Source organism: Periplaneta americana, chromosome 14 (genome assembly GCF_040183065.1).
Source record: "Periplaneta americana isolate PAMFEO1 chromosome 14, P.americana_PAMFEO1_priV1, whole genome shotgun sequence".
NCBI lineage: Eukaryota > Metazoa > Arthropoda > Insecta > Blattodea > Blattidae > Periplaneta > Periplaneta americana.
Window position 1 is genome coordinate 62,067,104 of NC_091130.1, and position 27,758 is coordinate 62,094,861.

At 34.7% G+C, this 27,758-nt stretch overlaps 1 protein-coding gene across 9 annotated transcripts in view; it reads right to left on the bottom strand.

Annotated features, from left to right (window-relative positions):
- LOC138713364 (trichohyalin-like) overlaps positions 1–27,758 on the bottom strand; it is a 112,564-nt gene that overhangs the window by 75,780 nt on the left and 9,026 nt on the right. For 3 of the 9 annotated variants that reach the window (XM_069845402.1, XM_069845399.1, XM_069845401.1), the window contains exon 1: positions 6,909–8,414. The exons of 1 other annotated variant lie outside the window; for it this stretch is intronic. In XM_069845402.1, the coding sequence (XP_069701503.1) occupies positions 6,909–7,923 (1,015 nt within the window). In that variant the 5' untranslated portion in view covers positions 7,924–8,414. Of the gene's footprint in view, positions 1–6,908; positions 8,416–17,949; positions 18,409–20,050; positions 20,549–20,653; positions 20,950–27,758 lie in introns of those variants that run through there. 5 more of the 9 variants (XM_069845406.1, XM_069845403.1, XM_069845405.1 and 2 more) reach the window with 5 other exon arrangements.

Here is a 27,758-nt window from a genome sequence, read left to right on the forward strand (position 1 = left end):
AATAAAGAAAATTGAAGACCAGCATGTTGCACGCAGCCACATCCCATCATATTGACACATTAGTCATACAGCCAGAGGCCTTCCTGCATATAGTACCCAACCAAGTTATGAATCATACTATACTTTCAATGATTTGACAGTTTTCAGTTCTAACATATTGATTTATAAGGTAAAACAACGCAAAATATAATCACAAAATGAAGTTCTGGTCACAAAAACCTTGTGTGTATGGCATGATACGTCAGAGTAATGACTTTTCTTGCAAAATATTTGATCACAATATGTATTAGTTTCCTACTCAAATGTTCCATACAGTAAATCTTCAAATGGTGTATGCAGATGATTACGGAATATTTTATCCTACTTTGCTATTAAATTATTTCTTCCCCTAGATTCAAAATAAATAAAAGTAAGATCACACAAACTGCAAAAGAAGGCTGTCAAACTTAATTTAGAACATTTAATTTATAACAATTCATATGGTGCATATGTTTAAATACAATGACATAAATCACTATTACCCTATAAAATGTCCAAAAATTGCGCTGTGTTGTAATATTTCAAGAACAGTTTTAAAATTTAGTTATTGTGAGCATATGCACACATGTCTATTTGGTTTGAGAACAAAAACACAAGTTTTATTAGCAATTAATCCATTTGATTGCGATGACATTTTTACAAGAACAAACAATCTAGCGAAAATTTAACACAATGTGGCTAATACAGTACTGAATGACAAAATTTATATTATTCGAACATCTATTATGGTATTTAAGTTAAATTTGCAAAGTTACAACACTCCAAATGGATGTATGAAGGACGAAACTAATTCAATAAAATTTTGTAAAGAACAAAAAATACTCTAACATACAGAACATGATTTCAACAAGTAAATTGATTAATCTCTCGGCTCAGAGAAGAAACCACTGTATTTACTCGAAAATAAGACATTTCCACACAGACAACACTCCTTGTCAGAAGCCAAAATTAAAAATTATTTTTCCTCTGTACACTGAATATTCATCTTCTATTTAAGAACGCGGATTGAAGATAAAGCCAGTATAGGTCTACTGTAAAATTTATCCTCTAGCCAATTACAGACAAATTTGCACAAAAATTGACAGTCTTTCATTATTGAAATGAACAATCAATAAAATATTTTTCAGTTTAAATTTGAACTATAATACTCATAAATTGTATTGGAGTTATACATTTTTATTTTTATCATCATTATCATTATCATCATCATCATCATCATCAAAAAACTTCCACAACAAAGTTTTCGAGTTCATTATATTAATATTATCATTCATTAAAATACCTAGTTTTCTTACCTGTTATCTTCCTATCACCATGGGTAATCCCTCCTTACTTTTTTCAGTATTAAAAATAGACTAAAAAGAAGGTCTTACACTTGAGAAAATACAGCATTTGAAGTGTTGAAATGTAGTACATTAGATGATTAATACAACACATCCCACATTCAAAAAATCTCCAACTTTTTAAATTTTCACTCCTTCTATACTTTGTCACCTGGTAGAGTGTAAGAGAAGGACCTGTGGCTTAATTCTGCCAGTATAAATAAATAAATTATTATTATATTATTATTAAAAACCATGATGGCTCACTGTCAAAATCATACAACCATTTGGCGTAAGATACTAAAATGGTAACTTGTAAGAGTAATTATAAAAAAAGCACAAGTATTCTGTCAAGAAGTTGTTGTTGTTTTCTAATGCCAGACTGTTACTACAATGACACTGTTTTGTTTAGCCACACGGTTTTCATTTTCCCGTCACCCACCACTAGGAGCTTATCTGCGGCCAAGTGGCCACCCTGTCTTCCAGCACTGAAACATTTAGTATAGAAATTTGTACTTACCTGGCTCAAAGTAGGTGTTGAAAATGTCCCCTACCAACTGCTACACACTTCTTAAAGTAATTAACAATTCCATAAGAAGGTGTTGACACCTTCTTATGGAATTGTTAATTACTTTAAGAAGTTCTGCTTCATTCATTGACTCGATTTCAGCTCTTATAGTCTTTAAGCTCATTTATTGTATGCAGGTTTTTCGCATAAACCTTATTTTTAAGTACTCTCCCCATAAACAGAAGTCGCATGGTGTTAAATCTGGACTTCGTGGGGCCCACAAATTTTTACTGATAATTCTCCTTCCGAAAATTCGACGCAATTCTCTCATGGATTCTTCAGCAGTATGAGCAGTGGCGGAGTCTTGTTGGAAGTATACTGAGGAACGTTCTCCGGAAGTCAGTTCATCTAAGAATGAGTCAAGGATCTCATTCACATAACACTTGTGCCCTGAGTGAAAACAGGCCCAATAATTCTGTGTCCATTCATTGCACACCACACGCCTATTTTTTCACCGTACAAAGGTGTTTCAAGTACAAGATTGGGTTTCTCCTGACTGTAATACCGATGATTTTGTGGGGATACATGTCCATTTAAATGAAAATAGTCCTTATCAGAAAAATAAATTGATGTTGAATCAATTTCTTCAGAATTTACTTTCTCTAAAATCCAATTACAAAAATGTTATCTCTTATTGGGATCTTGTTCATTTAACTTTTGAAATACCGGAATTCTGTATAACTTTAATTTAAGTAATTTCGTTGCTTGACAAGTGGACTCGTAACTTACTTCTGTTTCCTGCACCAAATGCTTAAGAGATTTTTGTGGGGTGTGCTCTAGTCTCTGTTCTATCTCGTCTAATTTTTTTCTGTAAGAACATGTCTCCTCCTTTGTATTTTACAATCATTTACTGAACCTGTCTGTTTGAATTTTTTGGCGTGTTCTTGCACAAGATTTTCTGTATTTTATGTACGTAGTAAGCATATACACACGTTCAAGTAATGAAAATCGCATTGCAACAATGCCAAACACACATACACACACAACACAACACGACTAATTCAACCTTAACACATGAGTGCAGATGATAAACTAACTTGCAACTGTCACTGTATGGCGTGGCATTCGTTAGTGGAAGCAGGCAGGAAACACACTAACTGCGAAGGGAATGCGGCAAATGAAAACCCTGCGATGTAACAAAACAGTGTCACTGTAGTATAGCCATTTTTTTCTAACAACATAGCGTGTCCCATACAATTACGAATTTGTAATGAACATTAAACACTTGTAACTGATCTCTTCATTTAAACTTGATGTGCAGTGAGAGACATAATTTACTGTTGAGCAGGCAAAGATGTTTCAAGATCTGTATCATGGTTCATAAAAGTCTACAGCTTTAATTTCTTTTCAGCATTGATATGGGCAAAGGAATAATTCTACTGTTATTTTGCCATCATCAGTGTTTCTTTAATCTTCAGAAGAATCCATTACTGCATTCAATGTTCTAAGTAGCTTTTACTCTGAACCCATATTGAAAGTTATATATTAGCTTGTGTTTACTGAGAAAGTTGGTTAATCTATGTTTGACACTTTTTTCAAGCAAATTTGATAAGGTTGGTAATAAGAAAACTGGCCTGTAAAAAAAATTACTACTAAAATCTAATTTATCCCCACCCTTGAAAACTGGTATAACTCTTGCTATTTATTTTATTGATGTTTTTATTTCATAGTCGGAGACAGGGGAGAGGGATGAAATTTCGACTATTTCTGATCAAGTATCATTCTTTCGTTTTACTGTAAAAAATAAAACTGCATATCCTAATTTATGTGCCACCAAAGTTTCAGTACCTTATCACATTTGGAACTGTCAATAGTGTAATCATATTTAAATGGCTGTGCTCTGTAAATAGCCTACTTTGTTGTAAACTTTGAAAGTGATTTTTCGACACTTCCATTTTGAGCACATTTTTACATATTCAAATTTTATAGGGTTCTACAGTTTTTAAGATTGCAAGCTGAATTTCTTTCTGCTAGAATGTAGCCTATATACTAGCCCTGGGCACAACAGGGAAGTGGAAAGGAACTCTGAAAAGCCCACCCATGTCCTTTTCACTTATACTACCTTTTAAACAAATACACAATAAGCACTGTGCATCAGTGTTGGATTTCAGGCAACTAGCAGGAGCCGAAAGTTCGTAAAAGCTATTATACAATCCGTCACTGAGAAATGCTTACCTGCTTGCCTACTAGCCTCAGCCGGGAAAGGTGGAGTGGGGAGTTAAGGGGAAATCTGCAATGACTCAATCGAGTTATTTGTGCCCAGGTCTGCTATATACCCTTATGCTAATTACAAATAAAAGTTACTGGAAAATGTAATGTATTACCGAAGGCCAAGTGCTAGACATCCTCAGAATTACAATATACAATGTAGGCGAAACTTTAAATCCGTATTTGAAGCACTTATTCACTGTAAGTTTAAATGATTGGGATACATTTGACACTTGTTGGGAATGATGAAGAAGACCAATGTTTCAATAATTGAAGGGTGCAACTGACAAAACGTTCTAAATGCCATTTTTATGACTAACCTGCTGATAGAATTTTTCGTATTTTTCACTGTCACATCGTGTTTGTGTGTTTCATGTTCTATGTGCCATGATACTGTTGCAAACGAAGTGACATCGTGCTAGTACTGCTAGAAGTGGTATAAAAATTAACTAGAATATCAAACCATTTCATGTGTCTTGTTCAGTCGCTCAACCTCTTTTTTATCATTCTGCCAAATTGGCTAACCTGTTGATAGAATTTTTCGTGTTTTTCACTGTCACATTGTGTTTGTGTGTTTCCTTTAGTAGTTCGTTATATTGTCTAATATCATTTCTAGTGAAGTGGACAGTAGGTATTTCTGGAGAGATTTGAAGAAAAGAAGGAAAGAAGGATCTGTTCATGAAAAGCATCACTGGAATCGCAATTCAGGATAACCTTATAAGAAACTCAAATTCAATCGTCATATCCCAAGGAAAAAGCTTCAACCACAGGTCCCAAGGGATTTGATAGAACTAACTGTCAGCACCCAATTGAAGAAACCGTTTACAGGAGGACATTTTTGACTGGATGTGTATAGCAAAGTCTACTTTTAACACAAAGCACCTGGGAATCATTCAAGCTGTTATCATCAAAGTGAGTAGAGAGGACCGGAGAAGAGTTTAAGTTGAAACTGCATACTCAGAGAGTGTGTCATCACACTTTATTAACATTTTCAAGGATGGTGTCAACACGGAGTTCTTTAATAGAGTCAATTTAACGTTTTCTGAACAGACCAGCAAATCATGGTCTGCACAGAAAATAAAAGAAGTTGAATCAATGATATCTTTTGTTAAGCCAGAAAACAAAGCCTTCTACTTTAACTTTATCAAAGACCAAAAAACATATTGTTGGCATAAATGTTGATGTCTGAGGTGAAATTTGTCTGAGGAACTGATGGTTAATAAGTTCCTCATGTGTGCAAAAAAATTTATATTTTTTCTATTGCCAGAACTTATGAGTTTTAAGAAGTGTTACTTCAGATTATATTATTCTCATTATCATGGGAATACATTATTTTAATATTTTTGTACATAATTGTGGTATCTAATACTTTAAGAATGTTTGTCTCACTTAACATCACAGTTTTCAAACCTTGTATAAATAATATTACAATGTTGGGCAATTCTAAGCATGCTTGTAATATATTTCTTAGTTTTCCAATCTTTTACAACAAATATTACAATGCTATACTACTTTCATATTGTGCAATCAAAAATGTACATAGAACGTTTTGATATTTGTTTAATTTTTTCACCCAATATACTGAATCTGTGTTGTAATGTCCATGGATACACTTACTACAAGCAATGAAGATAGTTTGGATAGAAGGAATTAATTTTAGACCTTTTTCTTCAAGCTGTACAACGTTTTTTGTCCTGTAAAATTATCCTCAATGGCACACACAACATTTTGCCAGTTTCACCCTTCAATTGTGATCCACACACATATCAACTGTAAAAATTTCATAAAATAATCTTAGACTAAGTGTCGTCAATGAATATTGTGTCCATTTAACACAAACATTGCAAATTGCATTTTCTTGTAAAATCCGTGACATGATTCCCCTGTAGTTGACGAACATTTAATTTCCATTATTATTCGCAATCACTTTGATTCAACATTTCCATTATTATTATTATTATTATTATTATTATTATTATTATTATTATTATTATTATTATTATTAGCAATCATTTTGAGTCAACATTTAATTTCATTATTTATTCGCAATCATTTTGAGTAAACATTTAACTTCCATTATTATTCACAATCATTTTATTCAATGTTTAATTTCCATTTATTCGCAATCATTTTGAGTCAACATTTAATTTCCATTATTATTCGCAAACAATTTTGATTCAACATTTCCATTGTTATTGTTACTGTTATTGTTATTATTATTATTATTATTAGCAATCATTTTGAATCAACATTTAATTTCATTATTATTCGCAATCATTTTGAGTCAACATTTAACTTCCATTATTATTCACAATCATTTTGATTCAATGTTTAATTACCATTTATTCGCAATCATTTTGAGTCAACATTTAATTTCCATTATTATTCGCAAACATTTTGATTCAACATTTCCATTGTTATTGTTATTATTATTATTATTATTATTATTATTATTATTATTATTAGCAATCATTTTGAATCAACATTTAATTTCATTATTATTCGCAATCATTTTGAGTCAACATTTAATTTCCATTATTATTCACATTTTGAATCAACATTTAATTTCATTATTATTCGAAATCATTTTGAGTCAACATTTAATTTCCATTATTATTCACAATCATTTTGATTCAACGTTTAATTTCCATTTTTATTAGCCATCATTTTGAGTCAACATTTAATTTTCATTATTATTTGCAATCATTCTGAGCCAATCAAGTGCATCATAATCCTTTCGTGGACTCCTGAGATAACTCAGGACATCTTACCTCTTGCATAATAATTGCAGTTGCTTATAGACATTCCTTGTGTAAAAGCACTACTGGTAACACATTTGCCAGAATTTATGGGAAGTAAATTAGAGTTTGAAACATCATCTGAATAAGTAGGAAGGATCTCATAAGCAATTATCCCATTATTTTCTAAAGAATCCTCAATGTGATCCTCAGCAACCATAGAACATTTCCATCCTCCAAGTCGTTTCATTATAGACAAGTCATCGCCCGAATCTGCCAACAGGGAAGCTGATGTTCTACGGAAACAATGGCCACTGTAAAGACTAGGGTCTGGCAATTCCAGGAATTCAGCAACTTTACTGGGCATCTTTCCAAAAGTATTAATGCCAACTGGTTGATTGAAACACTTATCAGATGTGTACTTAATGAATAGACGTTCATGACTGATGTTGGTTGGCCGAAGAGCTACGTATTTCCGATAAAAATTCAAATATTCGCCAACAATAGTGAAAGTTCGTGGAATGTTAGTCTTGGTATTTGGGATCTTCACTACCAATGTCGTCCCCAAGTCCTGAATATTGTTCAAACTCATTTGGCAAAGTTCTTCTCGGTTCAATGCACCGAATACACCCATAATTAAGGCAACTTTTAACATCAAGAATTCTTTATCTGGAGCCTTACAAATAAATTCATCGATTTCTTCATGTGTTAGAATTTTTGACTTCTTAGGTCGGTAACCAACAGAACTTCGCTTCAAGAATGCTATCAGCTCATAGTATTTACTAATATCTTTATTATTCTTTGTATTTAGGCACATTTTAATCATAGAATAATTTGCCCACAGTGTCGAAGATTTCCAAACTTTCGACTTTTCTTCAAAATATGCCAATAACACACTTTCGCTGTAGTCACTTTCAATATTCTTTATTTTGCACCATTCTATAAACCTGTTGTATGACATATCATATTGTTTCCTGGATTTTTCTGGTAATAATTCCAATGTTACTCTCCCTGCACCTTCTTCCGGTTCACTTTCTAAATTATTCATTTTTGAACACAAGGCAAAATGCCACTTTTAACGTAAGTAATTTTAGACAGCCATTCCTAAAAGAAGATTTTTTAACAATAGCCAAGCATGTTAAAAATTCACTAATAAGCAGGAAACCCATTATTATTGGCTCACCCAGCACAGCCCTAGTAAATTTGAAGGAAAATAATAGAGAGTAACCCAATACGAGCATGTGGATCAGTTCAGCACACCTCAGAATGGCTCAGCACATTAAGAGAAAAGAAAAAATGCCTCCCTAAGAATTAAAACCGGCCTGACATATTGTCTCCAATGGTCAAGTGTCACTGTGACCACACGTGAAAGAAGTTGTTTTACTTGTGTCCTGTTTCTGTAGTGTTATTTTGTGAGAGAAAATGCATAGAGACGAGAATTTTATAGAAGCTGTAAGAAAATACCCTTTGCTCTATGATGATCTGATCCAGGTTACCATGACAACAGGAAGGACAATGCAAGGAAACAAATTTCTGAACAGTATGTATGTATGTATGTTATTCACACTGCAAATGGGTGTATACCCGGTGGCAGTGGTAACTAATTACACTCAATAATGACAATAATAAACACAATTAATAAAAAATACAATGAATAATAAATTAATAATAATAATAATAATAATAATAATAATAATAATAATAATAATAATAACAGGGAGCATCCTAAATTAAATGAAGCATCATCACTTAAAATAACATTTAAAGTAAATCTAATTTGTATCTTAACCCTAAGTTCGAACTACAACCCATGAGTATGATATGTTCATACCTCCACAAGTACCTTTCAGCACTATGCTCATTTCGCTGACAACTCACTCACTGCACTGGAACTACGACACATTTCACTGATTCTATCCTGATTTCACTAACACTTCAAAAACATTTCACTGTTCAAATACTTTGCAATGCCACTATAAACTGTAAAGCTTCACTGACAGAAACACACTTCTTCACTGATACAACACTTCAATAACAAATGTCAATCACACCCTTTAAATAGTGTGTATAATATACTACCGTCTATTAGTAAAGTCCTTAAGCCTATTTTTAAATACATTTTTGGTTATTGGTAAAGCCTTTTGTAAGTCTGCAGATAAAGCATTGCAGTCCCTGATAGTACGATTGAGAAAAGAAAACTTTCCAGTGTCTGTCCTCTGTCTTCTTTCCCTCAATTTATATGAGTGGTCGTTCCTTGATGAGTAATTTGGCATGCTCACCTCTGTATGTTTTGAACATTGTGCATAATCGAATTCGCATTCTCCTGTCCATGAGTGTGTTCCATTTTAATGGTGAATGAATAAGGGATAAATAAAATATATTTCTCTTTCTTGTTATGACCTATATTTTATCATTTACAGAAGTTACACTTTATCAGAGAGTCCTTTTTTTTTTTCATGATCTGTCCCTGTTCCTGTGTCCCGACAAATTTTAATGAGACGCCAAATGTTCTGTTTTTCTCCAAATTTGCAACAAATGGCTGTGTAAATTATGAAATTAAATTTTTTCACGTATTCTACCTCAGAGTATTATTTTTAATAGTCTTAAATCATAAATAAATTTCTCAAAATGAGAGAACGCATATAGATTCGAAAAGTAAAGTCTAGTTTTTTTTTTTTTTTCAATGTTTTCATAATAATTCACTTGGTTACAACCAGATAGCACCCAATACCCTTTTTCTGCTTCCTCTTCCTTCTTCCGCTGTTTTTTATTTGTTCTGCAGTCAGCACACTCTCATTTTGCACGTAGTTTTTGTAGTGATTATTTCTATTAGTTATCTGCAGACCGATAAATTCTGATATGGAGAAAAGAAAATGTGTTTTCTCCAATAGTTCAAAACAAAAGTTTCCCTTCTTCAAGAAAGATGGCACAACAAACAAAGTGTTGTGCTGTTCAGTTTGCTCTATTGAACTTGGAGGACGATCTGATATCATGTAGCATGTAAAGGAGACGAAGCTTGTGTTGGCAATTGAGGAGCGTTTTTGCAAAAGTCGATAGATGCAGAAATTTTCGAAGGTGAGTTACATATGGATATCGTATGTTTTCTACCTCCGGAATCGATCTATGAAATCAGATTTACCAAAACTTGATTCATACCATATGTAGAGACTACCAAACCTTCCAGGTTTTTTTCAAAACTCGATAGATCCTGTCACTTGGTGTAATTTCTGTAAAATCTTGATTTCTGCATCTATCGACTTTTGCAAAAACGCTCCTCAATTGCTACCAAGATTCCCAGCCAGTATCTCACAGCATTTCTGAATACAAATAGTAGACTACAAAGTGAAGAAGAGAAACGTGTTGCTGTTGAAGAAGGTCTCTTTGCTTTCCACACAGCAAAATATACGAGGCCTGTCTAAAAAGTATCCGACCTTTAGCCAGAAAAAATATTTCAAATACCTGACGGGGTTGGGACCCTAATCCCCTTCAAAGTAGGCCCCTTGTGCTTGCACACACTTAGCCCACCGATCCTTCCACTGCCGGAAACACCTCTGGAAGTCTTCTTTTGGAATAGTGTTCAGCTCCGTTGTCGCGTTCCGCATTATCTCTTCTCTACTCTCAAAACGGGATCCTTTCAGTGGTGTCTTCAATTCTGGAAACAACCAGAAATCGCAAGGAGCCACGTCTGGAGAGTAGGGAGGTTGGCGAACGGTTGTAATTCCATGTTTGGCCAAGAAAGTGTGGATCAATTGGGATGAATGTGCGGGGGCGTTGTCGTGATGCAAGTGCCAGTTGTTCGCCGTCCACATGTCTGGTCTTTTGCGCCGAACTGCATCACGGAGTCGCCGGAGAACATCGTGATAGTAGTCCTTTGTCACCGTTTGTCCTTCTGGTGTGTATTTGTGATGCACAATTCCACGGACATCAAAGAAAACAGTCAGCATCACCTTGATTTTGCTTCGCACCTGCCGCACTTTCTTCGGCCTTGGAGACTCGGGATGCTTCCATTGCGACGACTGTCTTTTTGCTTCTGGGTTGTACCCGTACATCCATGACTCATCTCCAGTTATCACGGTGTTCAGAAACCCAGGATCAGTGTTGGCGGTGTCCAGAAGGTCCTGTGCAACGTCACGACGGAGGTCTTTTTGTTCCGGGGACAACAACTTGGGCACGAATTTCGCAGCCACTCGGTTCATGTTCAAATCATCACGCAAAATTGCATGTGCAGAATCTTTACTCACTCCAACCTCTTCGGCAATCTCCCGCATGGTCAAACGACGATCTGCCATCACCAAATTTCGCACCCTCTCAACAACAGCTGCACTCCGAGCAGTTTGAGGCCTGCCACAACGCTGCTCACTCCGCTGATGTGCGGCCATCTTTGAATCGGTTGAACCACTCCTTAAATTGTGTTACACCCATCGCATCTTCCCCAAACACCTGCTGAATCTTACGAATTGTTTGACTTTGAGAATCACCAAGCTTTTGACAAAATTTGATGCAGTATCTTTGCTCAATTCGTTCAGTCATCTTGCGAGAAAACTAAATCCGACAAACATTTAGAACAGCACCTTACTTGGCGACCACCAGCCAGTGACTGGCACAAGCGAATGCGGTGAAAAAATTCAAGCATGCGCATTACGGTTCCTCCTTCCACCGTGCACAGTGGCGCTGCCTTAGAATCACTACTTTGCGCGGGAAAATTTAAGGTCGGATACATTTTAGACAGGCCTCGTAGTCATTCTTTCACGTCATCACAAACAGTGAGAGCCCACATCTGTGGAGTAACGGTCAGCGCGTCTGGCCGCGAAACCAGGTGGCCCGGGTTCGATTCCCGGTCGGGGCAAGTTACCTGGTTGAGGTTTTTTCCGGGGTTTTCCCTCAACCCAATATGAGCAAATGCTGGGTAACTTTCGGTGCTGGACCCCAGATTCATTTCACCGGCATTATCACCTTCATCTCATTCAGACGCTAAATAACCTAAGATGTTGATAAAGCGTCGTAAAATAACCTACTAAAAAAAAAACAAACAAACAGTGAGAGACTTGTTTGAAAAAAAAAAAGTTCACATGTTGCAGAACAAAGTGTGAGTATATAATAGTAAACATTCTATGACAGTATGCAATGCATGACACCCATGCAGAACTTAAAGATCTAAATATGTTTCTGTGATGTCTGATGTATCTAACTATAAAAGTTTAAAGTTAGTGCCAGTTCTTGTATGACAGGACTGCACAAGGTTTGCGCTCTCCGATTCGGCTCACAGCTCATGAGCGGAATGCGGATATTAACTGCGCTCTGTATAAGGGTGGACTGGAAGAAGAGGTGATCTCGTACAAAATAAACACAAAAGGAAGTACTATTACGAGTGCTTATGAAATGAATTCCCATTCAGTGTTTACAAAACTATCTTGAACTACTATTAATTAATAAAGAAATATTTATTTTACAGAAGTAATATAAATTCTATAGCTACTTACATGTACAATATCATTTTGTTATATTTTTATTTATCAGTACATCAAAACGAGGTTTTATGCTGTTGGCAGCTGAAAGGAACAGTAGCCTACTGATCGTAATGAAACATCAGTTACAGATGTTCGATGTCTGCCTTTATTAAAGATGATTATAGAAAACAGTTGCTCACAAATATAAATGTTGAGCCAAACAAAGCAATCATTTTCACAGCTAGCCTGTGTAGTCGTGGATATTATTGCTAATGTTTAGTCTTGTAAAACTCAACCAGGCTAGTAGTATTATTTAAACAATCTTTAGCCCTTAGGTCACACTGAAGACCAGTAAGTTCGAACTGTAAATCGTTAAACGTTAAATGTTACGTTCTGTCTTATAGATTCCTCCATACTGTACTGTAGCAGTAGGTAAGCAACGTGAAACAGTTACTGAGAATAGGCCTACACACTGCACACCACTAGATAACTGAGTAACTGTCGTTTCCCTCTCCTCTACTTATAGCAAGTGTATGTCATTCTGACGTATCTTCCTCTCAGTTTCAGCGAGCGGTAAACACCACTCTCCCGCTCTGAAGGAGCACGCGTGCTCGTTGAGCGCTGTTTGTGCAGGCCTGTTGTATGATATTTCGTTCCTGATCAGAGTGTTAAGTGTAAAGTGATCTGTTTCCAGAATATTGTGGCGAAACAGCTGATTTATTAGCTAATCATGTTCTAGATATCCTGAAGAAAAATACTTAACTGATAAAGTTGTTGCGTTTTGTGCAGATAACTGCAATACGAATTTTGGAGTTATAAGAAGTCTGGAAAGAACAACGTTTTTCATAAACTGAACAATGAACTTAAAATGAACATTCAAGAGATTGGTTATGCTGTACATATGGTACAGACAAGTGCAGATATTCTTCCCATTGATGTGGAAGCAATAGTTAACAAAATATTTCAACACTACCACATTTATACTGAAAGTGTGGAAGAGCTGAAATCACTTTGTGATTTCGTTGTTACTGATTATAAGCAGGTTCTAGGTAGTGTCAAAAGTAGATGGTTGTCATTGTTGCCTGAAGTTACCAGGGTCATTGATATGTTTCTCTCCTTGAGGCATATTTCATGTCTCTGGACAGGTGCCCTATTTCATTGAAAATTTTTTAAAAACCTAGTCACTTTTTTGGCTTCACTTCATTCAAAATCAGCTATAAACATGTCCAAATTCAATTAAAGAATTAGAAAGAGCCAACATCTCAGCAACTGAAGTAGCCGAAGGGTTAAATTTACCGGTACTTAAAGAAAAGATTATTAACAGAATTTCTGCTGTTCAATTTCGACTCAGTTAGGGAATGAAAGTCTTTTCATAAAATCAAAATTTGAAGAAATAGCTAATTTATTTTATGATACTTTCATAGATTATTTTGAAAAGTGGGTCTCTCCATATGAACCTATGAAAATATTTAATTGTATGACACTGAAAAATGTTATATCCTGGGATCCAAATCTTTCATGTTCTAAAAGCAATAGATTCAGACTCATCGGTTTAGATGCAGTAGATGAAGATTAACTATTTGATGAAATTATGCATGTGAACAGTATTGTAACTTGCAAACTTGAAGAATGGAAAAGCAGTAATATTGAAGTAAATAAAAAATGTTGTGGCATTTTTAATGCACTTAAAATGCATTTAGTTTAAAAACATAGAAGTTGTTGTATGTTTGCATTAGTTTTACCAGGCACAAATGCTGTTGTGGAAAGAATCTTTTCAATTATGAACAGTATGTGGACTGATGAAAAGAACTGTTTCATAACTGAAACTGTACAAGCTATTATCATTGTTAAGACTCATTTTCAGGATCTCGATTGTAAAGAGTTTTACAATATGTTATTGAATAATCCTAAACTTTTGCAGGAGATAAAATCATCTGAAAAATACAAGGTTAAGAACAAAGTTTCTGATGTTGAAGGAACAAGTTCATGTTTAACAGATTAAAAGACAAACGTTTGTATATGTGAAATAAATATAATTGTTGGTAATTATAAATGTTAAAATTTCATTCATAAAAAGATTCTGACACAGTGTAGTTCCACTTCAATAATAAGACATGCTTTTAATGAATAATAGTCACTATTAAATAGTGTTATTTATGATAGAATGAAGTCTCATTATAGCAGTAAGTTATCTAATATTAAACTGGAACTGTAAGACTTAGAAGGAACACTTGCGCTCTTTGTTATTCAAGTGCCCTGTTTTTTTCTTTAAATTTTGTAAAATGTCCTGTTTTTTAAGTCTATAAATCTGGTCACCCTAACTTATCATCACTTACAATGATCATACACATTATTTATTATTTACTCTTCCTTTTCTTCCAGCATCACATGCTCTAGTTGATAAGATAAACTTTCAGCTGGCGAAGGCTTCCAGTGGCGAAGCTAAGGTGTAAATACTGGGTAGGCTGAAAAAAATCTTCTTACCTTGTATCTTTTTATGGAGCAGATGTTTATCGGCTTTTCTAACAAAATTTTCTGTGACACAGACCCCACAAGAAGATGATGAACCACTCATTTTCACCCCCAAACAGAATACAGGTAAAACAGTATAACTTATTTGTCTCAGAGTACTCTGTTAGCCAAGGATATTTTTTACACCATGAAAATTGAAAAATTGTATTTTGTCTTCCTCCATCTACTATTTTAATATGTAAATGTGGTATCGAGCTCCTATCTTCGTAAGCACATTTTGTTTCATACATCCATTGTATGGTTGTGAAACTTGGACTCTCACTTTGAGAGAAGAACAGAGGTTAAGGATGTTCAAGAATAAGGTGCTTAAGAAAATATGAGTGGCCAAGAGGGACGAAGTTATAGGAGAATGGAGAAAGTTACACAAAGTATAGAGTGTTGTTTTCATTTTTGCAGATAGTGGGTGGAGCCATGGACGCTAGAAAATGGAGTGTCAATTGGAGAAAGTGGAACTTTTCCGACATATTCTTCTTTTTGAGTTCAATAGAGGGGGCGAAAGCAGCAGAGGTGGCCAGAAACATTTGCGCTGTGTATGGGAACAATGCTATCACAGAGAGCACGGCAAAAAATGGTTTTCTCGGTTTAAGGAGGGTCTTTTGACATTAGTGACACTCCACGTTCAGGAAGACTTCAGAGGTTTGATGAAGACCGTTTGAACACATTAATCCACAAAGATCCACGTCAGTGTACCCGAGAACCAGCAAATGTGATGAACTGTGACCATTCCACCATCATGCGACACTTATTGCCATCAACTGAGACGTCTTGCACATGCAATCCAAGAAAAACGACCAACAAGACTGCGTGAAGTGATGCTACTCCACGATAACGCTCGTCCGCACTCTGCTAACCTGACACAAAACACTATCCAACTATCCAGGAGTTGGGTTGGGAAGTCATTCCACACCCACCTTATTCACCTGATCTTGCACTCTCAAATTTTCATCTTTTCTGTTCTCTATTGAACAATCTTTAAGGAACATCCTTTTCTTAAATCTGTGCTTCAGTGGCTGACCATGATAATATCTTTGAAAAATATTGGAGTGCAAGAGATCAAATGACTTTATTGTCAAACGCCTGGCATTAGAAAACAACAACAACTACTTCCTTTCCAGATGAAAATGCTTGACAACTTCTTTAACTCAAAATCACGCAATTTCTACAGGCGTGGAATCGAAAAACTACTCCAGTGTTGACAAACTGTTGTAAATAGTGAAGGAGTATATATTATTGATGATTAACTTCCCTCTTATGTGTATAATAAAATCATGAAAAAACGCTACGAACTTATGCACCAACCTAATACAAATAATGACCTCAATGTTCTCTCAGTATTAGCAATTTTACGCAAAACTAATATGTAAAAAACACACGCACACGTATACGTGTACACACGCACACGAGTTTGATTAAACTAAACTCAACAACGCAGCGCTTTCAGAGAATACCAATATAGCACGACGTAATATTGTGACGGAAGGTTAGTCTTATTTCGTACAGATTTTGACTAGCAATAAAGACTGTCTATAATGCTGGTATAAAAAAACTTAGGGCATCCAACATGGTTTAATTTTTTTTTTCAGCCAAGTTAAGTTTACGGTATGTAAAATAGCTAATTTCAAAGGAAATAGGGACGGAGTACGCCATCCTTTTGGTCTTCCCTAAAAAAAAATCCCCCCCCCTCCTTCCAAGCAAAAACTGAAACGACACTCATGAAAGCACTCCTCAAAACTGATGGCTTCTCAACAGTGTGCTATTTGTCAGTAAGCCTAAATAGTAGCAGGCGAAGCAGTTCATCAAATTTCGTTAAGAGACTTCCGAAAACAAAAGAAAAATTTGGTTTCATCTTGTAATAGGTTCCTGAAAAGATTATGAAAATTCACTTCCTCCTCTTCTGAAAGGTATCATGCACCCAGAACCTAAGTTTCCTTTTACTACTTTGTCTTTCCTCCTGATCCCGCTCTTCCTCCTCCGCAAAAGCTGTAGAAATTACGGTACGGTATAATCAATTCATCCTCTGAAGAGTTCTCCATTGCAACTGGGGCTTTCGTAGGAAGTTTGACCGGTCTAGTGTCATTCGGGTAGTTAATAGTGGTTTTCCTACCAAACTCAGCTGAGATGAGCTGCACTGTCCTGTACCGAACAGTGCTGGCAGTTAATAATGGGTTTCCTGCTTTATGTGGTAGGGTGTGAAAAGTACTTTTAACACTAATGTGAAAATTATTTTTAAAACTGACTTTCAACTGTTTGCACCGAACGTCAATTGTTTCCCACCAGATGCCAGACGGCAATAAGCACAACCGATCAATAAAGTCGTTTGAATAATACGAGGCATGTTTTTAAATATGAATGTTTTTATAAAGAAAACATAAAATAAATAAATTGCTTCAACGACTATTTTATTGATAACCATAACTTTTTAACGCTGAATATGATCTTCAGCGGCCAAAATACTATAGCGCTCAGGTGTTAGAATTGTGAACTATGTATGTGTTGTAAGCAGTAGCTATAGGGTGGTTGTTCTCAATTACACCTATATAATTATTATGCAAAAATGAGTAGAACCGGGAAAATTTTTGTAGTTTAACTCACTAAAGATATTTGTAACAAATATTTAGTTATAGAATACTGGCCATAATACAACAAGAACACAAACTCTGTAAACTTCACGGAAACCATAAGTGAGAAGTATACTTAATATCTGATAATCATTTACTTCATAATTAAAATTGTTTCCTTTAGTGTTCTAGTGTTTGGTTTGTGTTCAATTCGTAATAATTTAAATAATTTCAGTGACTGTTTTAACTGCATTGTTTCTTTTCGGTCACCTTGTGGCACTTTCCTCCAGTGCGATGTAGTTTGCAAGTCTCTTACCAGAGTGCAGTGGTGTTCTCTGTTTTGGCCGCTAAAGATAATGTTCACCCAACGAACTTGAGTTTACCCTTTTAACACAGGTTTTAAGAAATTGTTATATTAATGCTGCAGTTGATGATAGAAATTCCTTGTGTGAAACACTATTGGTAAAACGCTTGACAGAATTCACGTATGGTTTGAAACATGTCTGAATGGGTGGAAAATCTTTTTGCTGTACTTACTTTGAAAATTCCTTATCTTGCACCACTCCATAAAACTGTTTGTTGATATAGATGTATCATATTGCGTAACTGATTTTGCTGGCAATAATTTTAATATTACTCTCCCTGCAGCTTCTTTTATTTCTACCGGTACATTTTCACTATTGTACATTTTCAAACGAGACTTTAACCAGGTTTCATTAATTTATCGCCAGATGGCAACCAATGCCACACTTGTCTAAGCGTTATCGTCGTTTGTCTTGGTTTAGAGCCCCATCACACATCACGGGTTACAGTTATTAATTTATAGAATAATGAAAGGCATAGTTGGTCCCAGCCAATCAGAAGAAGGAGACATCCCAATATCTCAGATACTCATAGGTCGCATGCAGCAGAACACATCAGTTACTAATCGAATGCGCGTAAAATCGGCAATGAGAAATGTTTCGATGAGGAATCTGACGCCATGTTTTCCATTGCTTTTGAAGTTCGATTTATTTACATCCGATTGATGGTAGAATTTGAAAAAAAAAAAAAAAAATGAATATGAATTTAATAAAACAATACATAACATAATTTAAAATTTAAAGTAGTGTAAATGGCGAATGAAACAATTAATTGGCAATGTTTATATCAATAATTTCCTTGGTTCACTGAACTGTTTCCTAATATAATTATCCTCAAAACCGGCACCAACTTCACGCCTTCTTCAATACATTCAAAAGTGCATCCAGAAAAACTAATCGAAATTGCTCATCATGTGACCAATAACCCAGCGATTACTCATCGATGTTTCCTGCTGAATGCGTCCATAAGTAATAGCCGAGATAAAGCTAACCGCATTGATTTATATAGAGCCAGAAAGTAGCGTACCGGTATATATTAAGTTGCAGGAATGAAACGACAAATCTCTACATGACATGTCATGTCGATCAATACTGTGAATGGTAGTTCATAACTTTGCCGACAGGTACCATAACCACCAATTTCAAGTAAATAAATTTTCATAAACATCCTGCTAAGAATATTTTGTTCAAATGAGTAACCTAATGCTTTGGCCGGAGTTTGCAGATTCAGGAATAAGAATAGATCAGTCGTTAACTGCTTATGTAAATTGCGGAGCAAACTGATGAAGGGTGTTAAGTAAATTGCGGAGAGAAGAAAGAAACTATCAAAATGGTGGGGGTTACTAAAGCAGGTTAACAATTTCCTTCCCCTTTCCCAGACTTAGTACTGGCAGATTTCATTGTAAATTTGATATGGTTAAACATGCTTTACTCTTATTTAGCTATATTACAGATACAGACACCATTATTACTATTATTATTATAATAACGATTTTATCCACTTAGTTTCGTCTTTTCAGTCAAAATTATCTTTTACAGCAGGTTAACTTTTTTGACAGGAAATATAAGATGCATACTTACTGAACTCCTGTATTCAGCCAATAATTTTGAAGAGGATGTTCTGCTTCGGATTTTTGTTACGGCGGTACTTTTCATTATGATCATTGACTGCGTGTAAAATATCTTAATCACTTCCAAGAATTCATATAATATATTCGGATGTGGTCATGTGGAAGACATAAGTGAAAATGTGTAGCGGGAATAGAAACTCTCTCATGCATTACCTGTAGACGCGTTACCCACCCGTATATCTACAATGTAGATTCTACATAAAGAAGTATCGTCTATGAAGTTTTCTACTATATAACTCGTTAGCTGATTTTGAAATCTAAGGGTTGAGTCGTATCGACATCATTGCAAAACCTAGGTGTTGTAATGTATACGATACAAAGATTGGACCAAATGAAATCTGCTTTTAATGATTGAATTGGACACAACTTTTTCAAAATCAGTAACAGAAATCTCAGAGTTGAAAATGCAAGACAATAACTGACATTTTTTTCATCTTTTTTTTTTTTTTAAGTCACATAAAGTGAATGCGGTTTGTCGAACAACAAACAAAATACAACACGAATATAGTGACCATTGTCGATAAAATGTACAATATAGTACACATTTGAAGCCAGTATTTCGTACAGTATTGGAGAGTACCATCCACATATATTTTGGTACATTTCCACATACTACTAACAAAGTTGGATTCAATATTACAATACCTGCATGTTTGTCGCATAATCCGGTGAGAGGTTCTGACTCGAAAGTCGTTAAATGTATATTTCCCAAAACGTCAATTGCGGCTTTTCGGGGTTTTGGTAATGCAGGAAGTTTTCTTCTTCTACTATTGTAGATGTTTCGTCGAACGCAGGATATATCTTGTTGCGTAAGTGTTTCTAAGGCATCTGGAACTTCTTTGACTGCATAATGAATTATTTTCGATGGTCGCTGTGAAATGTCCTCCGTTGCTTTTCTTTTTGCATTCATACTAAGCATCTTCCTGTTCGTTACATTAACGGAAATTTCATGGCTGTGATTTCGGTCACTTCGAGTTACGACAGTTCCACCTTCTAGGGTAAACACTTTTGCTTTGCATGATTTCACTGAACACACCCAGAAACATTCCCCACTTCTTAAAACTTGTTTTTTTCTATATATAAAACCATCAGTGTCAATGACGATATCCTTGCCTCTTTCCGAAACCCCTGCCCTAAGTTCCACTGCAAACAATAAAAAAAAGTAAAATGTATTAAGTTAATATTAAAAACTACATTTTTTTTTTCGGTTAAAACTGTAGAATAAACATACAATAAACAAATACCAACTTCTCTGTTAAATTCCCAGCAGTTACGAGTATACTTTCTATGCTGTCTCGGTGGAGACGAATGAATATGGAATAAACCAAGGTTCTAACTCTAACTAGGAATGAAGTAAACTCTTCAATTCTTATGAACTCATGAGTGAATGCCACTGCTCTCTTCATTTGTTTGTCCCCACTCCTTACCCCCTCGTAACTTCATCGGCCGGGTACATTCCGGAATTCACGTGTTCCTTTCGCTAGCTCATGACGAGGCCAAAGATAAGAAAGGTGTTCTTGTCCGGAATTTGCATACACTCGTTTACGCTCATGAAAATGAACAAACCTGCACAAAGAGGAGAGTTATCGGACTACCATCTGAAATGATGGCCGCATTCTGAAGAACACATCGATGACTAATCGATTATCAAATGTTTGCGCAAAAGCAGCGACTAGAAATCAGACGCAATTTGTATAACTGCTTTTGAAGTGCGATGAGTTATTGCGATTTATCATCATAGGTCATATAAAGGCGGGGAAAATGAAGAAAGAAATATATTATGCATTTAATAATATAATCTATAAAGTTATAGGAAGTGAAGAATTACATGATCAACTGCAAAATGGTAAGTAAAATATTGAATTGGCTGTTTCATAACGACAGTTTATTTAAAGTACCATATTTTTTGTAATTATGATTAGTGTTCATTAGTTCTGCATAATTTGAATTGTTCTGTGGTTGATGTATGACTTTAATGTGTTTAATAATAATAATAATAATAATAATAATAATAATAATAATAATAATAATAATAATAATAAAAGAGTTAAGACTTTAATAAATATATTAAATGAAACAGTTATCAGTTTTTATAACATGAACAGAGAACTCTTATAACAATGTCAACAATACCGTTCAACTCATATCATCCAGTCACTGCCAGCATAATCATAATTATAAGTGTTCATTGTATCTTATTTGAAATGTCAGTATTAGTATTGGGTACAGTTGCATTACCAAAGAAAGGTAGGATGTACTTTACATACTTGGCTTCTAGTGGAGTTATATGTATCATAAACAAAAGAGACTGCATGCCTTCCATGTAGGCCTACCAGTAGGTACATAGATATAAAGCGAGTTTTCGTAAGGTCGAGTATCAGTGACAGATTAGGTTTGGTTATTTGAGCTTCTTGTATGCCTTGCATATACGCATTTTGGTCGGTGGGTATGGATAGATATCCACCTTTGTCTGGTAACGCAATTGCAAAGAATTGAAATGATCTGCCTCTTGCCATTCTTTATTGTCAATAGAGACTTGTAACACAAGTGTCTGACATTGTCAGTGGAACAAACTAGATACAATACAAATAAATACCGGTACATAATTGTAAATTATATATATATATATATATATATATATATATATATATATATAGTTATAAATCATCCAAATTATGCAAATATTTATTAATCAGATACAATTTTAATTCTGTCTTAAATTTAGAGTTTTTATGTTGTTTAATATAATCTGGTAGTCTATTAGGCTTATATACTTCAGTAAACCCTGTACATACACATTTTTATCCTACTGGTATATAAAAATCAGGGCAGTTATTGCATTTAATTCTTGTTAGGTTATGTTCGTTTCTCTTGGAAGATTAATATATTTCTGTAATGCATTATGTGCTTTGTATGCTAACTTATATATATTTTTATTTCCTAACTTAAGACCTGATTTTGTTTTTTACTTTTTTTTGGTGGGGGGCTGTTTGTACCCTATTTAGTGTTTATTATGTTTAGGCCCAACTCTCAGGGCCTAACTTATACTTCCTATTTTTACTAAAATGTATTTTTGTTAAAAATATAGTTTTAAGAGACTCTTATATCACACACAATCAATAGGCTAATATTCCTTTATATTTTAAGTTCAAAAATTACAGATATAAAAATTGGTAAACTTTTCACTTCTTATCATTAAGAGAAAATTTAGCTACATTATTGTATATTAGGCTAGATTAGATGTAAGGTAATTAAATTTGTGATGAAGGCAAAAATTCTGTAATTTTATGGCAAATCTATGTATCTCCCTATCCACTTTAACTTCCTGCCTGCCAGCATACCTATCTAATGCAGTAACTTATAAGGTTCAACTCGACTGTGGCTGCAGTAGGCCTATACCGGTACTGAAAAAAATATTAACTTCGCTTAAAAATATATATATATAAATAGAATAATTCCAGTGTGTTCATTATTGGCATTAATTACAGTTAACAGTTACTACAGTAGTTACATTCAAAATAATGAAACAGCTTACTGTGGTTTATAATTTTCTTTCAGACTCTGATGCTTTCCAAAAGTTAATTTCAAGCAATAAGGTTGCTTTAGAGATTCAGGCTCCTGCTCCAAATGATGTTCAAGGTATGCACTTACTAATTATAAAAGAATAGTTTCAGGACTTTAGGGATTTGAAAATATTGGACAATTTGGCAGATTTATGTTTTTCAAATTGATTTAGAAAAAGGTTAATTTTGTTATTTTTTTTATTCTCAATAGATCTAAACAAAGAATCGTGGACTTGGAACAAAAAGAGTATTTTACTCCTTTTGGATTCCGTTGAGAAGAGGAAGTTAGAGTTGCGGGACCCAAAAATAAAGAAGAAGGATCTCTGGAGGGACATAAAAGATGAATTGATAAAACATGGTTTAAAGAGTGTTAATGATGAAATGGTGGAAAGAAAGTTCAGAAATATGAAAGGGACATACAGAATAATAAAAGACAATAAGAAAAGAGGGGCAACTGGCAGAAGGGAAATAAAGTGGGAATATTTTGAGATAATGGAAAGAATATTGGCAGATGATAAGACCGTTAACAATGAACACACAGTTTCTTCCTTATCCAATTCTGGTGAATCCGTATTTATGGCATCTACTTCAACATCGCCAGTGGCAAACTTAGCCACTTTAACTGATGATCAATCAACACCACTTGAAAGTCCCACAAATACACACAGTACATTACCATCACCAAATGTTTCTATGTCAAGCGTGTTACCAGTTGTACAAAGTCCTACATCATCTGCCAAGCCATTCAAAAGGAGAAAGCAGAAAGCAGAGAGGGGAAAACCGTTGTATGGCCTGCAGAAGAAGCAGAATGATGTGGAAGAAAACAGAGTACGGGAACTGCAATTACTGAGAGAAGCGATTGAAGAAAATAATAGAATACAAGCGGAAAGAAATGAACTATTTAAACGTTTCTTAGAAAAAAAAAAGATACTTTTTCTTTAGTAGTTATGTATGCACAAACAGGTCTACAGAAATGAATGTAAAATTGCTGTGTTTGATTTTTGAACAAAGGGTATTATTAAAATAATGATACAATTATGTTCCGTTTTTGTATTGTCATTTCTAAATAAGATAATTTTTCATTCTGGTGCTGTATTACAATGTTTCCCGTAACATCTGAATTTATATCCTCGTTCTCACCCTCCAACAATTCCAGTCCAAAATTAAATTGTGCAGTACACTGACAGCTGCAATCACATTATTTCCTAGCTCTAGGTCACTTTATGTCAAGTTATTTAGTCTCTGAAGTTTCCTTTCAGGTATCCAAAAACTCTTTCAATAGTTGACCGTACACTGCTCAATTTAGTATTGTAAACATTTTGTGTTGCCACAGTATGCCAGATACCTAATATCTCTAAAAAGGAGTAATCACATTTTGCTTTACAGGATATGCTGCATCCCCTATAAGATGGAAATTCTGGGGGATAATATTTTGCTTTGAAATTCTTTGGTACAGGGACTGTTCGTAAAAACTCTAGCATTGTGCATTCTTCCTGGACTACCAATGTGCACATCAATAAATTTACTCCTATAGCCACATATACTTGTAAATAGACAATTTCAAATGCTACATATTTGAATTATTTTTAGATTGCATATAGGATGGTGTAGGCCTACATTTATTGCACCATCTATAAATAATAACATTATAATAATAATACAGTAGTTTCTTCCCCTGAACTATGACCGACTGCAATCTTTTCCAATTATAATAATTTACTTCATTCGCAACAGGTTGTTTACAAGGGATTCGGCAGCCATCAATTGCACAAATCATACCAGGAAAACCTCATGAATTGTTCTGGAAAATCTGTAATAAAGGATATCATAAAGTACTTAGTTGTGTCAAACTAAATTATATATTTTCAATCCTATGCAATCAACATTGCAATAAAAACTTGCAGCTGCTGTTGCTTTACAAGTATCTGCATCTGGCTGACAACATACTGCGGCAACAATCTTCAAATTTCTGTAATTAGTTGTCTAAAAGGCTTGCACTTATTACCAGAAAGCTTTCCTGTTTGCTCAGGACCCACACACTGCAGTGAAACCTCTCCTTACAGACAACCCCAAGATACGGACACTCCTCATATACGGACAGATTTTTATGTCCCAACTGAAATAATATAGAAATAATGATAAATTTAACTCTCGTTTACGGACACACTCAGACACAGACACCTGTTTCACAGTCCTAAAGCTTGCTTTACCTCCTGACTGCGGACAGAACTTGGATTTCAACGTAATGTGTTACAAAAATGGAAAATTTAGTTTTGAGAACTGTACAGAATTTCTTAACATTAAAGAAGGCAATAAGAGTCTCGTAGGCTACCACTAGCCTTGCTGGCTACTCCTTGTTAGCTGGAAGTGGGTGTATTATTATGATATACCGAAGTACATATGATATTTCCGTGCAGATATTCTGCGTCATCATATGATGAAAGATGAGTGGGATGGAGGAAAATTCTCTCCGGCACTGGGATTTGAACCTGAGTTTTCAGCTCTATGTGCTGATGCTCTATCCACTAAGCCACACCGGATTTCCATTCCAATGTCGGATTGAATCCTCTCAGTTTAAGTTCCACCTCTTGGGTTTCCTCTAGTGGTCTACCCTCATGCACTGTGTCATAGATGTATGACACAGTGGCTTAGTGGATAGAGCATCAGCATGTAGAGCTCAAATCCTGGTGCCGAAGAGAATTTTTCTGTTCCACTCATCTTTCATCATAAAAATTTAACTTGTCTGATGGGTCCAAGGTTTCCGCAATCGTGAAATTGTATTCGAAACATGATAGAGTTAGTAGGATTGTTCTCTTCATTTCAATCAGTTGTTCTGTTTCGAGAGACATGGCATCTAAACGTAAAAGTTAAGTTGAAAACTGTAAATTATAGTACTGCATAACTGTAGACGTAGAATAAAATTGCATGGCACAGTAATGTATTTTCCTTTTTCAGTCTTATCTACTGTAGTTCAAAGTTCAAAGAATTTACTCTAGTACAGTATACTGTATTTAGAATTAAACTACAGTAACACATTTCATTTAAAGCGTGAAGGGATACATAATGCATATTATAAATTTACTGTTAGATTGGGGAGCCTCCCCTCCCAATAAAGGACACCTCCCAGATGCGGACAGATTGTTATGTCCCTTCGATGTCCGTAAGCGAGAGGTTTCACTGTATACCAGTGACGACCAACTGTTGTTCTTTGTGCAAGAGCACAATGCTGCACATGAGCAGATAATGGAGGGATAGAGAGACTACTGTCGCCACTCCTTCCTCCCCAATTACGCTCTCAGGTTACGAACACACTATCCTGTACTGCGTGAGAATGCTATTTACATTTTATATTTACTGTTATTAGTACGGGTAGTAGAAATAAAAGAATAATTAGCATGAAACCTAAAATTAAATATATGGAAGATATGTTAATGAATTGAGAAACAGTTAATGCATGTAATTACTAATCTTTACTGCAGATGATAATGTATAAGTTATGCTTAATTTTAATTGCATCACATGATATACACAGTCTTGTTGCCTGAAGTACACTCGTATGTGCAAAACAATTCTGCATTGAGTGTTAAAAATCATGTTTCATGAGTTTTCATAGAGCATCTCTACAACCAAATGTTCAATACATTATGAATTCTGAAAATTTCATCTGTGTTTTTTCTATTAAAGATCTGGGTTTAATCCTTGCATACAATTTAAGTTTTCAAAACCACATTAATAAGATCAAAGATGAAGAATTTATTTTTTGTAATTTCAGAGATATTTTAAGAATGAACATGTTTTGCAATGACTTTGTAATAGTTCAATACGTAGAAAATTGGAATATGTTTCAATTGTGTGGTCACCTGTATATAAAAATAATATTAATTACTGTATTATATAGAAACAATTCAGAAACATGTCCTTCGATATACATAGTTTAAGAAAATAAATATGGCAAATGTCCTTTAATTAAGAACATTTCTTATAATGGATTATTAAAGAAATTTCATTATGTAGGCCTAATTTTAATTGGTAGAAGACTGGTGGAGCAACAGTAATTATTGTTGGAAAATTCAGGTGGCCAAATTTTGTTTCTGGATCTGTACTATCAGATGGTTGGAAAATATTCCATGTTTGGAAAGAGCTTTACTTCTTCGTAATGATATAAAGAAATTTGTTGAAAAATCAAAAGCAGTAAATTCCAAGCCATTCAAAAATGTTGATGACCAGACTAAGAACAAATTCATGAAGTGTAAACTTTCCTTCTTTAAAACACTATCATCTGAATGTAAGCCTTTCTTGAGGAAATGTCAAACCTCAGATCCACTTGTTCCTTATTTATTTCCAGACTTATAGAATGTGATCAAGAATGTAATGGCTGCATGCATTAAGAAAAATGCTGATATTGGATTTCAAACTAAGAAACTTCTTAGAGAGGTGGTTGTAACTGAAGCTGAAAATTTTCAATTCAGAATGGCATGCCAGCAGATATTAAGAAGAATGACAGGAAAGATACTTAAGTGTTGCCCCTTAAAATAAAAACTTGTTCAAGGGTTGTCCTTGCAGAGGCGGCTTTTCAGGTGAACCAAGTGAAGCACAACTTCACTATAGAATTTTTAAAAATTGAAAAATTCATTTTACTTTACTATATATCACAATGCAACGATATTTATGTTTATGTAAGCTCAAAAATCGCGCCACGCTGAAGAAGAATTAACAAACATAGCGCCGCTGAATCCACTTCTTGCATTGCGACTTTCTATTTCGCTTGCTATGATTACTGTAGTAACAAG